The sequence below is a fragment of the Crocodylus porosus genome, unplaced genomic scaffold, assembly GCF_001723895.1.
Source record: "Crocodylus porosus isolate Cpor-Errol unplaced genomic scaffold, CroPor_comp1, whole genome shotgun sequence".
Taxonomy (NCBI): Eukaryota; Metazoa; Chordata; order Crocodylia; family Crocodylidae; genus Crocodylus; species Crocodylus porosus.
This window is the reverse complement of record NW_017728947.1, coordinates 69,335,539-69,351,710: the sequence shown is the minus strand read 5'-3', so window position 1 is coordinate 69,351,710 and position 16,172 is coordinate 69,335,539. Positions and strand designations below refer to the sequence as shown.

At 34.9% G+C, this 16,172-nt stretch overlaps 1 protein-coding gene across 3 annotated transcripts in view; it reads right to left on the bottom strand.

Annotated features, from left to right (window-relative positions):
• AKAP6 (A-kinase anchoring protein 6) overlaps window positions 1-16,172 on the bottom strand; it is a 439,998-nt gene that overhangs the window by 69,014 nt on the left and 354,812 nt on the right. For all 3 annotated transcript variants that reach the window (XM_019552170.1, XM_019552169.1, XM_019552171.1), the window contains exons 10-11: window positions 6,915-7,061; window positions 3,224-3,448 (exon numbers count right to left, since the gene is read on the bottom strand). In XM_019552170.1, the coding sequence (XP_019407715.1) occupies window positions 3,224-3,448; window positions 6,915-7,061 (372 nt within the window). The remainder of the gene's footprint in view (window positions 1-3,223; window positions 3,449-6,914; window positions 7,062-16,172) is intronic.

Here is a 16,172-nt window from a genome sequence, read left to right as displayed (position 1 = left end):
AGCCGTGCCAAGGGCCCTGCAATAACCCCAGCTAGCTCCCTCAACACCCTGGGGTGGAGAGCATCTGGACCCGCTGACTTGAACATGTCCAGCCCCTCCAGAAACTCTCTAACCCGGTCCTCCCCAACCTGAGGTCTGGAGGCATTCCCCTGGAGTCCGTCTTGCATCACAGCGGGGAAGTCCCGGTCCCTGCACATGACCTCAGAGTTGGTGACTCTTTTCTTGCCTGCCAGGGCAGGGAGTCTGACTAGATGGCCCACTGGGGTCCTTTCCAAGTCTATGAATCTATAGCAATACTTATTTTAAGTATATCCTAAGTGAGGCTTAGTTGACAAAAGTTTGTATAATATGCACAGATCTGTGGTTAGATGCCGCTATGGAAATGCTAGGTGTTGTTACTGAAAACAGGTATTTGAAAGAAATTTGTACAACAATACATTTTTAGTAAAAAATTATCCACCTTAATATAGAATCAAAATATTTTTTATAACACGTCAAAATAATTGCCTACTAGAGAATAAAGCATCCTCCTATAACATGACATTATCATCTTGTTTTCCCACCATGTTTCAACTATGGTATTCAGCCCTTTCTTCACATCAGAAAGGGCTAGAGAACTCCAGCAAAATGAAATAATGGCTTTCCTACAGCATAAATAAAAAATGTAGTATGATAAAAAATAAGTGGCATTCCTGGGTTTATTTTATTAAATGAAGCATTTCTTTGGTTACACTAGTTATAATATGGGCATAGTATAGTAAATTTTCATTAAGAAACAATGTTTTACTTAAATTAAACTCTTGAGCTAAAGAAAAATAAGTTTAACTCCCCAGCAGGTTCTCCTATGAGTAGCATAACTAATAGTTTTGAAAATGTTCAAAATATTCTCTCTCAAATATATATTGTACATTGCTATATTGTTAATTATATCCATTTTTTCTTTCACACGCTTCCTTGGGAGATTAGTGGAAAATGGAAAACTAACTTTAGTAGATCTTAGTTTTAATGAAAGATGGTTTTAATACATATGACAAAGTGATGTACTCTTCAATATTTGATATATAATAATTTTATACTCTAACGGCTATCATTTTGAAAATAATTAATATACATTTTATGTAATATACCCAGTAGATAATCAACTTTGCAAAGAGTTGCTCTGCTTATATCATAGTGGATGGAGCTTCACTATTTAATTCTATTAAAGCTACTTGCAGAATCCTTTAATATATATTTTTAATAAAAGTTTTATTTCATTTTGAAAAAAGTTGCATGTATTCCAGATATACGGTACACTGTGCTGGGATTTGTATGTGTGTATATCTACACAGATATAGATACAGATATATAAATCTTGGCCATACACAAAGTTCTAGATATCTATCTAGCTACATATATATGCTCAAAATTTAAGAAAAAGAAAAAAAGTGGTTTTGAAGTTAGGCCCATGAATATATAAGCCATTGAAGTAAATGGCTGAATTTTCAACAGTAAAAAGCCACCCATCCTTTCATATTGTCACATGATGTATTACTGCAAGGGTCTGCAGACAGTCATCAATACTTCATACTCATTAGCATCAGTGCCAGCTGACAGAACAAGTAGAGTTCCTTGCCCAAGTCTACCTTTCACTTGAAGGGATCCTGGAAATACTCAGAATTGCAGCTGAAATGCCATGACTACATTTTTACAACCTTCTTCATAATCTTTCTGGAAAGAGGGAAGTTCAAGATATAACCATAAATTGGTGAGACTGTCAATTTAAGTAGTTAAAACTTAAATAATTTCTTGAACATGGATCTAGTGGTAATTTATTTTAAATCTGTTCACTATCTTCTTCTTGAAAAGGAGACTCAGGATGAAATAAATACATTCAAATGACCTGGAAGAACTCTCCTGGGTCTGTTCTCCTGGGAGAAAAACTTACCTAGAGGTGTCTGAACAGACATTCAAATGCTGAGTCTCTGAGGAGCAGACAGCTTGCAGTGCTGATGCTGCACAGCCAGAGGGCCCTTGTACACACATCTCAGCATGCTCTTTAAGCTCAATTAATCTGCCTGGTGACAGATAGCAGCAGTGCACAGGGGAACCCTGATTGGCTGACCCAGACTGCCTTGCAGGCTATGTCTCCCTGCAACACAATGTGGGGATGGTGAAGGGGCCATGTTCAACTTCCTGCTTGGCTGGAGCAGAAGAGTCCAACCTGAGACTCTCACACAAGGGAGGTAGAAGCAAAGCACCCTGGGATGCTAGAAGACTGTGATATGGATTCTCTGTACGTATGTTCGCTCTCACAGGAAAAATTCTCCCAGCAACTCTCCCAGGAAAACTGAATGTCTGTACATGGCCTCAGTCTGCAGTCTACCTTGCAAAAAAGGCTGCTAATCAGGACTTCACCAATGCTATGGTGGAAGAGAAAAACTTATTTTCTTGTAGCTCTCCAATGATGTAAAACTTCTTTATTTCATCAAATATTATGTTCCAAATGACCAGTTAAGATTCACTGAGCATTGGTGCTTAGGAGCTATGCTATTGCTAGCTAGTCAGAGCTTCCATAATGTAACATTACTCCTTCCCCAACTGTCCCACTGTCCTCAAACAGTAGAATAAAATAGGGTCTCCACAGTGAAAATGGCAAAGATGGGCCCTGACCTCTAATTTAAAGAGGTTATGGTATGACTAGGAGAAAAGAATGAATTGGACCCCATAGTCAGTAGTCTCAGGCATGAGACAAGATCTAGGTTGTGATCCATCTCAAGGTGCAATTCTCTTTACCAATCTATAGTCAATAAGATTGATTCATTTCTCAGGTGTATCAAGCTTTTCTCAGGTATATTAAGCTGCTGACTTTTCAGTGAGTGAAAAATCAAGTGTTGTGTCTGTTGAACTAGGTGTTACACAACATACAAGATAAAGCAAATAATACAGAAAGTGTAAGACACAGGGAAACCTTTTATAGGGGGACTCAGTTTATAGCAAAGTAAAATGAAAAGCTTAAATTGCTTTGCCAGTTGTGGTGTGAGTATGTTGTAGTTTGAAAAAAATGACTTTATTACAAGCCTTCAATTCTATATTAAAGGAATAAATATATTGTATATAAATGCAGATGCACATATGCATATAAAATTGTGCACACATTTCCTATATCATCACATGCACCAGTTAAATCTTTTATCATATTGTAAGGAGAGACTTCTCTATCAAAACTATGATTTTTTTTTACCTTAAAATATTGCAGTTGTTTCTCAGCATTCATTGTTCCTTCGTTTTCTTGTCTCAGACAGGAATTGAAGATGAAAAGCTCTGTATCTCTCAGCCACCCTTTCAGCTCTTTGATCCTGACCTCCAGCTGCCTTACCAGGCTGCCGCTTTCAGGCGAGAGCAGGTCACGTGGACCTAACCCACTGTGCCCTACCATTGTGTCTTGGATCTTCTCTCCTAGGGTTTTCTAATGCATTAGATAAAGAAACCATAGATTAGTCTTATGTACCAAAACATCTCACAGGTTAGTGAGCAACAAGAACCATCTGTTAGATGACCAGCACTATCATTTTCTTGTTAGTACCATTATCTCGCAGTTTCATTCTTTTCTAATTTATTTTGTTCTTATTGAAGTTAATGGCAAAACTCTCATTGACTTTAGGTGGAGCAAGATCAGATCCTTCAAGATAATTTCTGTTTTATTAAGAATATTTTTGGACATGTAAACAAAAAAATCTCATATGGTTAACTTTGTAAAGTGTTTACCATGGAATAGCTGTCAGTTTCTCTACACAACTAAATAGCTTTACTCAGTATTTGTTGTACTCTGGATAGAGCATGGATAAGAATTATTGCTGTGACTTTACCTACTGTAAGACACACTCACAAGTAATGTGAAGGATGACAACTGTACATATTTTTTAACTATGAAGTCTTAGGACAAAGCTTTGAAATATGGATGCCTAAAGTTCAGTACATACCTCAACATCTGGACACTAAAACAGGTTGCCTTTATTTTAAAAGGTGAAAAACACATTTTTCCCCTCAGATAGAAATAGAGCGTGCTCAGGTTATATGACTATCAGGCCAAAAAAAGTAGGTAACTAAATATAGTCGTGAGTGCCTGCCTTTAAGCACCAAAGTTTCTATGCCAGATGTTGGCCAGAAAGAAATATTCACTTCTGGTCACTGAAATTGACTTGAGTATAGCTTCTCAAGAAAAAGTTTCTTAGAAAAAGAACTAGTGCATAATACTTTTCAGTAGTGAGCATTCCAAACATAACTAATATTCTGAAGAGGCCAAGGATAGCTTGTACATGGAGACTTAACTTCCCTTTCATTATTTTGAAAGGCAATTCCCCAGTATCATGGGGGTGGTATGGTATTGCATACCTTCTACTATGTTAGGCTGTGTTTTATCTGACCTATAAGAGGGTGTCAGCGGGACACTTACGAGCACTAGATCTGGATTGCAGAATTTTGAATATATACTGACAGTCATATCCAATACATTGTAAAACTGATAATTAGCGATTATCAGTTGTAACATGAAGATACAGTTTTAAATGACCAAGCATGCCTGCCTATTGATAATATGCAGTATAGAAAGTCAATGGGACATGATTTATAATGATGAATTAAGCATCCAAAAATAGCTTTAAAACACAAATAAAATGAGATCAACAGACATTAATCTACTGTGTAGCATTGTGTAAATAGTGTTTTAGGAGATCATAACTGAAAGACACGCTTTTTGGCAACTCCCTTCTATTTTCATGGTGCAAATATTGATAATTTGAAGACCCTCAGTGGAATCCAGAGTTAGCTATTGTTTTTATGCTGTAACAAAAGTAGCAGCAGGAGGTGAAATCAATGCCCTTGGAGGGTAGGGTCACAAAAAAGAATTTATTGCCACTTTTTTGTTCTGGAACAGTTTGCAATCATAAATTCTTCATAAACAGAATACTTCAGAGAATGGTCCGTCTTCATAAATATACGACAGAGGACATCAATTTCATTTAATTCACAATTTGTGTCAGCACAGCAGATGCCAATGCCTGCCTTGATAGGGTTGTTTAATATGCAATTGAGACAGAGTAATATTCAGCACAGGGGACAAAATTTCACAGATTAAACTGTACGCACCACTGACATTTCATTCTAATGTATTTCCATTCCACACTGTTCACCTTAGATGAAAGTAATATTAAAAACCATATCCCTCTATTTTACCATTGTTAGAAGTTAAAATCCTTGTCTTTAATTTTTTTCATGCCAATTAAAATGTAATCATGCCAATTAAAACAGTATGCCTAGTGTTGTTAGTTTCTGCAGAGGTTTTTATTAAATTAAACAAAACTCTATCAAACTCTGCTTATTATATATGCAATTGCATTTATCAGGAAAACTGTAATTTTTTATTTTTTCCTTGTAATTCCTTAAATTAATACTAAAAATGAAGCTAAAGCCATATTTTGATTTTAATATGCTGAAAGATGGAGCACGGTTAAAATCATTTAAAAAAAGTCAGAGTTGTTCTACATTTACATTTGTAAAACTGATTTTTAGGAAGAAATATTGATTAACTGCTTATCACATTGACTTTAAAGCCTATCAAGTATAAACAGTGGCACTGCGCTTAAATTAAACTGATTAAATGCAGTCCAGTATTTATAACTAGAATTATATAAAACACTAAATACTAGTTGGTTGCTAGAATTCAGGGAAAAGCACACAGGCTTTTAATATTTATATTATTGCTGTTCAAACATTTTGAAAACAGATTTAGGGATGTGGTGCATTACTCCTAAGTAATGAACCAACTAGTGGATAGGACAAACTTTTAACATTGTCTGAGAATTGTACACTTATAGAATCAAGTTTTAAGAAGAGTGATGACTAATAAGAAAATAACTCTATTGAAACTGTCTATTGTATCACTACATAAGTTTATATGACAAAAGTCGGTATATCTAAACTGTTCCTGACAGGTTGTTGTATTATTTGCAATGTGTTAAAGGTAAAGGTGTTAAAAGGTAAATAATAGCATGCAAAATTATTTTAACTATATTTCTAATACTATGCATCTATAATTAATAAAGTAATTTATAAATTTATCTTACCCTTGATTTGAAGTGAAGGCAATTAAGGAGAGAAGTGGATGAAAAAATATATAGCTTAACCTCTCTCTCTTTCTCTCAGCTGTCTTATAACAATAGGACAATAATGTCTCCTGCACGGTGCCATCACTGGTCTCTGGGTAACAGAATCACTATATTGCTTTTTTGCCAGATTCTTGTATCTCACTCTTTGGCTGAGACCCAGCCCATCATAGCGTGAAATGAATTGCATGAAACTTTTTTTGGCTTTCGTAAAAAGGGAGCTGAATACAGTGGCATGAAATGTATCCTGACTGCATTCTTAGATTCAGGTATTCAGATTTGTACCAAATTTACATATTTGTTTTTGAGCCATCAATTTGACCTAAAATATGTAGTGACAACCCCACTTTTCATCTTAAGGGTATAGTAAATAGTTAAACAGTAGATGTCTCTAACATGTACCTTCAGAATAAATTCTATTAACATTCACTCAGGCATGACAGTCAGTGTATATCAGATATACTGTATTATAGTTGACTTGGTGCATACCCATAATACATGGCATATTTTACTTACATTTTTATGTATTAAAAAACTAAAATTATTAGAGTCAGACAGGAGACAAGTATGGAATAAAAAAAAAATCAACAAAAGAGGAAAATACCTTGGGCTTTTTTTTATAATAGCATGAGTAGCTTGTTTGAAATGTATGTACTGAACTGAAAGAGAGAGATATTTGTGCCTCAAATTAGAAATCAGACAGACAGCGCACTTCAACACACAAAAATGTACATACACATAACCCACAAACAGTAATAAAAATGCAAATACCCCAAGCAGTTCCCATTTTTCATTAATTGAATCCACTTTTTCAAGGAGATCATTTGGTAGTAAAACACCACTTTTCTTCAAAGCTTCAACCTTACTAAGCAGTTCCATCTTTTTTGGGTGTCTGATTGACATTTCTACATTGTATCTCTAAAATGAGAAGAAGAAAAGACAACATTAGCTACCATAAAGGGTTTTCTTTATTAAAATTCAACCTTAATATCCAAATGCTCAATCATCATCATGATCACAGTGCTTACTTTTTAATATTTTAAAACACCCATATGAATATGTCTCAAAAGGTTTTAGCTGTGCACTGAACAGGTGTTTTATCTGGGTGGCATTTAGGTGAAAACAGTTGCCTTCTGACTGCACAGAACAAAAAATAGACTATCTTTTAAAAGTGCCTCATCTAGACCACAGTCCACCTTCGTCTCACTCAATACAGGTGTTACTGCCATTTCTCAATGTATGTTATGTCTACCAGTAATACTGATGCCTGCTATTGAGTCTAAGTAAATGAAAATCCCATATAGGATTCTGGCATAACTCTCCTCCCCACCTCTTTATTTTGTGCCTCAAGAAGTTGAGAGCTATGAGGTTAAGGCAGATATGAAGACCACATTTTGGACACAGAAAAAAATCATTCCTATCTTATTACAATAAAATATTAGAAACTGGATTTTTTTCCTCCTGTTGTAGCATTTCTACAATAACACTGAATTGGTGGCACAAGCAAGAACAGCCACAATCCCTACAGAGTCCAAATGTCTCTTCAGTCTACAACTGCCCTTTATCTTCCTGTGATTATTTACTTTTGAAATAGGATGGAAAAATTGGGATTAAAAAGGTTAAAACTATTCTCAAAATTACTTCAAAATCTCTCTAAATATTTCAACTGGCTATTACTCATATTTTTTGTAAAAGTGCACAGCTATTTAAATGACATGTTGGTAAGTGAATCTCTTTAAAACACATGTTCTCTTAGAGCTAAGTTAAGTATATATATGACAGTTACTATAGTGATTAATGATGTCTTAGTGGATTGTGAAGTAAATCAAAAAATAAAACTTAACACACATGCACACATGCTGTATATATAATTAAGCTAATTCCTTCTTGCTCTTCTGTAAAAGCACATTTGTAGAAATGAGACTTTGTATATTGCCAAAAATTGCACCTTTTACTTCAGAGTAGAGAATACAGAACATTTGCCCAAAAAAGTGTTTACAAGACCTACATAAATTATGCATAGCTATTAGCGAATTACATCCTAAACATTAAGCTTTCTTTGCTTCAAACTCAGCCAAGAAAACTATCATAGTAGTTCTAACTGAAAATGTTAATATCTCAGCTAAGTATAACAAAATTAAACTAGAATAAAGAATATTTAAAACATGGGTGCTTCTGCCAGATACAAGAACATGTACTGTAGCAAAACAAAACAAAAATACAATTGGAAACAGCTTAAAGAAAATAAGGAAGGTGTGAAATCACTGTTTCAGCTAATAGGTCCTCAGCATTTCCATGCATATGTTTGCATATTGTTAGTTTCATATTTTAATCTTTCATTTACACAACACATGCACATCATTTGTATTATGTAAACTTCACCAAATATTAGTCATTTGTGGATCACAGAGCAAATGTTTTAAATGAGGTGATTTAAAGCATTTCAAATTATTAATGAACACTGATCAGGTGTCTGTGTATTCCAAATGACATGAATATGCATAGTAAAAATGAAGGAATTGTTTAAATGTATAAGGAACTTGGCTTTTGATACATGGAACACTGAGAATGTGCTTTGTAAAAGTGTGGGAGGCAATCAGATTTGGCACTGAGAAACTGGATCACCCACCAGATAATATCATTTTATTGGACGAAAATGTTCAACAAGTATGCTGTTTGGCTCTGTATTATTGCCTTTTCAGCTAGAAATGGTGACTAGAGGAGATTACAATCTGCTTTATGTAATCTTATTTCTATTTAAAGATGATATAGCTGAAAAGAATTTGCATAATGATTTCCGTAAGTACATGTAGTATCAAGGGGAATCCAGAGTCCATTTCAGCTAGGCACTGAAATCCAGTTCCTGTTACTCCTTTTCTTTTGCCAAGTGGATTAATAGACAAAGGGAGTCCTCTAGCTGTGTGATACTGGTGCAGACTTGGCTAGTTAACACTTTTCACCTGTTATGGACTGGATTTTTTTCTGTTGTCTGAACTGGGTTTTGATTACGCCGTTGGGCAGTGTAAGATCAATGAAGAAACAAAACAGGTTGCATATGTTTCATAACAACAGTACTCCTGTTAACATAAAATTCGCTGCAATCATTTAATTTGGACTACATAAAATAATTCTACAATATATCCTAGTATAAATAGTCACTGTGACAGATGTCATAAAAGGTTATTATGTTAAGAAATAAATAAGCTCAACTTTATGTTTAGCTTTCCATCTTTGTCACCATGTACCCTACTGTATAAACAGCATGATGAAAGATGATTGATAGAAAATGCATTATTCTATAACAGTAAAAGATGAAAGAATTCAGCTAATTGTTAAATGTATTGGTATGTAACTGAAAGTCAGTATTGTTTCACTTATGAAAATTAACATGAAATATTTATTTTAATTTAAGGAAAGTGCTGAATGTACAGAAGGTACAGCTCAGCGACTGATAGCAGTAGATGCTATTGCTAATGCTATTTTTTAATCCATTAAACACCTACACTCTAAGCAGTTGCATAGCAAAATTAGCTACCAGCTCTATCTGTGCTGCACAACCCGAGTCTAGTAGGACTACTTTATCCTGTGGTGAGAAGATAATTTAATCTTCATATTCATTCTATCCTCAGCATTAAGTGAGCAAAGGCTGCTCTATTGTGACAGCCTGTGGATGCTATGATATAGATTACTGTTCAATAGCCAAAAATGAGATTAAGAAAGTTAAAGTCACAGGATTTCTCACAATGGCTGCAACAAATAAATGACTAATATTTAATTTTCTGCAGCATCTGACCCACCACATTTTAAAAAAATGTCCTGGAATATTATAAAGTATTTACAGCTTGATCAGCTGTATATATATATGTTGTATGTGTGGCTGGTTTTGTATTAAAGAATCTACCCAATGGAAACAAGTTAAAGAATTGTGACTTTATCCTTCCCTCCACATGAGCTCTTTTTTGTCAAACAAACAAAAAAGACTTCTAAAAGCATCATTAAGACATGTATCCATGAAGAACTTAGGCAAATTCATATTCTCTGGCTACTTTTTAAAACCATGAGTAGGTGAATTCCCAAACAAAAGAAGTTAAAACCTCATTTCTGACAGAAAAAAATATTCTAAGAAACCTAGGAAGGCTTGATTGAGACACTTTTTTTTGACACTTAAAGCTGCTTTTTATTTTATATAAAACATTTTTTGTGTGAAAAATCACACCCGAAAATTCTGCCCAAATGGCGACTGGAACAATGCCTTGTAACAGTGTTAATTGTCACCATGGAAACCAGAAGAATAAGCCATTTTGAAACTGGTATAGACGGCACACATTGAGCAACTCAAGCATTTTTCAGCCTCCTTCAGTGTTAAGGAACAAGATGCCTAGTCACTGAGAGGTCAGAGAAAGAAATCATCATGAAAGGTTCGTAGATGTGCACTGTCTGGTAAATAATAAAAAAAAAAATCTGTACGCAGTTAACAATGCTGTAAGACTGCGCACTGCATCTTTCAGAAGAGAAACATCACAAAAAGATGATCAGGACTGGGGTGCAGATTCCACCCCTTGAGCAAAACTTTAGGGCAATATTATGCGAACCTTGCCCCTAAAGCTCCCTGGGAATTCTGTTGTTGTAATAAAACTTCAGAAGAGGAAAGAAAAAAGGCTGCATGATGGAATTCAAAATAATGCTCTAAAAGCACACAGAGAGATTAAGACATCCATTGTAAGACTTTTGTATGGTGCTTCTGTTGGTTATAGTGAAAAGAGACTAGACATACTGAACACACAGAGGAGCTATGGCTACGAAGTACAGAAGAATTAAACCAGTGAACTTTCTCCATTATCGGAATAAGGCAATACTATTTATAGATGTTCTGCATTCCATCATTCACATCCTACAAAAGCAACTTTATTTTAATGACATCGTGTGATATTGACTGCAGACAACTTAACCTTGCTCTCGATTTTTCGGGTTTGTTTTTTTTTACCGGAATAGTATTTATAAATAAATAGAATTGCCTGCTGGAATGATTCAGTTGCTACTGACACATGCACACACATACATGTGCAGGTGGTGTATATATGCACATATATATTTGTTTGCACACACACAAAATTGTATCTTGTCTATGGCTGCACATGTAAAAATGCTTTGTGAACACGTTCACGGACTGTGAAATATAAATGTATATGCCACATATTCAAGCATCTCTAGTGATATTTGTCTATCATCTACACACATTCACATTGTGCTTTCTGGCTAATGTTTGCAGTCTTCATGCTAGGCTTCATGGTGGCCCCTCAGGAAGAAGCCCATGCCTAATGCCATTCAGTGATGAACAAAGACTCTTTTTATTCTAAAGTCCAGGGTCCAAAGCTCAGCTGTATACAAGCAAAGTGAAGGAATCTGCTAGAGGCCAGCCTACCCTTCACAATGGCTCTTAATACTTCCACCTTTTTAGTACTATCAGTGTGAGACATTTTACGAACTGTCCAGAAGCTTGGTTATATTTTATAAGCAGCCAATACAACTAGAACCTCTGGACAACGTTCAAGACCTTGGTTGAGTATTCTGTCTAGATAAATAGCAGTTGCTGTTTCTTGCAAACTTCCTGTATTTTACTATTAGCAATTTATGGCAAATAATTGCACAGGGAAATTATAAAGACTCCTACAATTGTCCTTGTAAATTAATAATAGGCTTTCTTGATTGGGATAAATTTGCTGCTGAGCCTTTGGAAAAATTAAAAAGTGCAATGTCATTTAAAATTGCCAGAACTCACACAGCAAATTACATCTGAGGTTAAGAATCAGTTTTTCCACTTCTAGCTTATTCCATTTGCATGATCTGGAAATCATATTACATTGGCTATGTATTGTTAATTGGACATAGATTGCATTATCTTTAATATAAATCAAACTACAAATATTAAAATGAATTGCAAATTCTCTAATAGAAGATCATAAAACAATCTTTTTTTAAGTATCTCCCATTAATAATTTAATTCCAATTATATCACTCAGAAAACTCAAGGAGGAGACCAGTAACTTATTCGTTTTCACTTTTTTTATTTTAATAATAAGCATATGTATTATATATGGCAAAACAAATCATAGTATTTTTATATTGTGTTGAACCCGCAAAAATATATGTTTTTGGTGGTTTGTGTCAGAGAGTAGTACATGTGGCTAACGTTTCTATTTTTTAACTTCCATTTTTCCAGGAGGTGGTAAAATAAATACATTGAATGAAAGGTTTAGTAACTTCATGAACTAAATTTTGCCCATAAAAAATTATGCAGTTAACACCCATTGTTCTGCTTTTTTTTTTTTGAAGGAAGGTGATCCCAACCACTTAAATTTCACTATAAATGTAATATCTTTTTTAAGACTTTGTATGCCCTTTAATGAGTTTATATTAAATATTTAATACTGTTTAGGGCATATCCACTACTACCAAAAACAGTTATATTCCCAGCAGTCCCACTGTTTCAGGCAGAGGGCTTGATTGATCCTCCTAGCCTGAATTGAGTAGAATGAAAAGAAGCAGTTGGAAAATAGCTGCAATCATTTAATGCAGATGACCTCTGACAGGCTCACAGCTCTTCTATCTGAACAGAAATTTGCATGGGGTCTCTGTGCAGAGGAACAATGTAACCTAAATGGTAGACAATCTTTATTCTAATGAAGTGGGTGTCAAGGTCAATGTAAAACTGCAATGATAAATGGTGCACCACTAGGCAAGAGAAGTTGCATAGGCATTGTAGTGCTTTCACATTAATTGAAGGCTGAAATGCACTGAGTGAAAGCACAAGACTCTCTTTTCACCATAATGTGTTAATGCACAAATGTTTGAATGTTTTCTTCAACATCTAGCCTGTTGACACAAATCTTATTGCAAACAAAAATACAATAGTTGGCCAGTAACCAGAGAAACAGAACTTTTTATTAGCTTGTTTTATTTCTAGAATCCCTAATAACTTCAACAATCTACTCAGAGTGCCAAAGAATAACAAGTCTCCAGACACCTCATGTAATTCCCATGATCCTTTTTCTATTTAGGAGATCTATCTTTAATTAGTGCCAAACAAGCAACCCTTTAGACAACTCTTCATTAGATACCATTCCCAGTGATCTAACTGTAAGAAAAGAAAGTTATCTTCCAATATTATTTCTTAGATTTCAAGGTTTCTTGTTAGTATACAGTTAACATCTCCAGGTGCCTTTTGTTCTGAATGAGAATTAGACCAGTAAAACTGGGTTTTGTAATGCAAAGAGTTGTGTGTCTAGAGTGGGGACTAAACTACAATCTGTTATTGTGGCTTTGTCAAAATTGCAATACAACTATAATTATGGCACTTCATCAGTCGATCAAGTAATTTGTAGAAGGCAGTGCATTTTGTCTTATAAAAATGAGGAGAACAGTAAGCTGCTTTTAAAAATCCTGAGCTGCTTAAGCTTGTTAAGGGTATATTGTTTGCTAATACACTCATTAGCAGCCAGGCATTTTAACTTCATCAATTGAACAGGAAATAGTGTTGCACCATTAGTTTCACAATATATGCTAAAATATAGACAGCACTCTATTGCTAAACATTTTTGAAAATATATTTTCACATCAAGTCACAAGATGTACTGCAAAACTGTGGGGTTTTTTGCATGTGTCCATATATATGCTATGTGTGTGTGGTATTTGTGTGTGTTGAAAGCCCCATTTCTAGTTGTGATGCTAATCAGGCTTTTTTTAAGAACTTGCATATACGTACATGCACACACACACTCTTAAGAATCTGAAGTCCCATAGGAACTGACTGTAGAGCCCTTACTTTTTGACAGTGGTGAGCACTGACTCATATAAGTAGCTCCAGGAAAGACAATAGGACTACTCTTGTTTCCATTGGGATTAAGGGTTCATAATTTAGCCTATAGATTCTGAATATTTCTCAGACTTCAGAATACTAACCTCTCTTCTACAAACACATTTTAACACTACAATTACAGTTATTTAAAAAGGAGCTGTAGCTTTTTACAAATTAGAGCATATATAGTGCTTTCAATTTCTGGAAGTCTGTAAATGGGAATTTACTGTACAATGCCATTGCTATTTTACAACTTTTTATGTAAAAGATAATTTTCCATATAGAAATCAGTTTTCCTGATATTACAATTCAGGAAACAAACTCCAGTGCAAAAGTAAAGTGTAAAGAAAAAATGTTACCGATGAAACTGTTTAAAAAACTGTACAGCTTCATCTGCGTGTGATTTGTCAGGTCTGAAGCTTTGACGTGCCCAAGGGGCAGACCCCAGCGGGGAGTAGGCTGCAGAGCTAAATAGCTGTGAAAGAAGTCTTAATGTAGGATGGAATTCAAACTAACCTTGACATGACCTCAGGAAAAATATGCAAAAAGTAAAATGAATGCACTCTGCAAGATACATCCTAATTTTGTGGCCAAGCTGGTTAGTTTCACAAACATAACCGGGACTTTAAAAGAGAAATAAAATGCAAGAAAAAGAGGAAACTTAGGAATTCAAAGTAAAAACTTAAGCAGGCATGGTGTGTTACTGTGGAGGCATGTGAACCATTTGGAAACAATCCAAATAAAAACCAACACTGAACAATATTGTTGTCAGCCTGTCTATTCAGGAAAATTGTTTTTTTAGGTTGAATATAAATGACACAAAGCCAAGATTACATCATTGCATTACAAAGTCTGTTGTGGCTTTTAGCCGAACAAGCCCCATGGATCTATTGGCTGATGGCAGTAATTCAGTATGAAGATTTTTTAAATGTATATGTGTGTGTGTGTTTTTACCCCCAGCTTCATTATGAGAAATATAGAGGAATTTTGTTTTAAATGCTCATGTCTTTTTTTTAAATCTGCATCTCTGATTTTGTTCTGGAGGCTTGCTACTTGATATAAACAATACAATTTTTACAAGATACATTAAGTCTTGATTTGGCTTTATTATGCATTTTGCCTGTCTTGCTTGGTGTTCAGCAAAGCAGGAAGACATCCACCCTAGCAAAGCAGTCAAGAACTGGCTAATTCACTAGATATATGGAAATTTTAATTGAGTGTCAACTTGTGTTGAAATTCAATCCCATTACCTTTGGAATGCAATTTTGAAGCAATACCAGTTATTTACTACACTATTAACCAGATTTTAAACATTATTAAATTGCTAAAGAACATATAGCCAAAATACTATAGTTTGAATTTCTACAGGCTGGATAATCAAACATCAGGTGCATGAGATTACATTACACTTTTACATCTATAAAGCCAAATAAACCATGGCAGAGGATCATGTTAGAACACAATTCCACAATATAGCTATAACTCTGCTGAGGGAAGACCACACAACTGGTACCTTTTTATTCATAAGACAGTCCACTGAACTGGTGAATCTGAATGTTTAGTTTGGACCTATGGTGTACCTCCACTATTTGTAGCACCCTTTACCTGTGCCACTACAGGCTTTACTACTGTGCTCTTCATAAATAGAGCCCCATTTTACAACACTGCTAGGAAAGACCCACAATGTTTTCTAATGTAAATGAAGTGTAAGAGCATGCTTGAAAAGTCAAATTTTATGAATCCTGGGAACATACTATGATTAGAAGCATGCCAATTGTAAGTATTGTAACACTGTTTGTTCTTGTCTGTACAGGTAAGACTACTGATTATTATCACCATGTTTTGAAACTGCAGATAGAGTTTAATGGTTTCTGAATCAATTCTCAACTTTAGATTGTTTAGTAGAATGAAGTAGGCTTTCTGTATAAGTAGATCCTCAACAGGAAGTAACCATTATAGCTTTGTATTAATAGGTACAGATATTTGTAGGCATATTCTCAGAGTAAGGGCACTCTCAAATCATGGTGTGGTGACTGTTCAGTCTGTCAGTGATAGAAACCCTATTCTGTTATGAAAAGATCCTTTGGCCTGGAAGCACAAAGTTCAGGCTGCAAGTGTTATATGCTAGATGTTCAAACCTGCTAGTCAAAGAAAGAAGCTAAAAGCTTGTATCT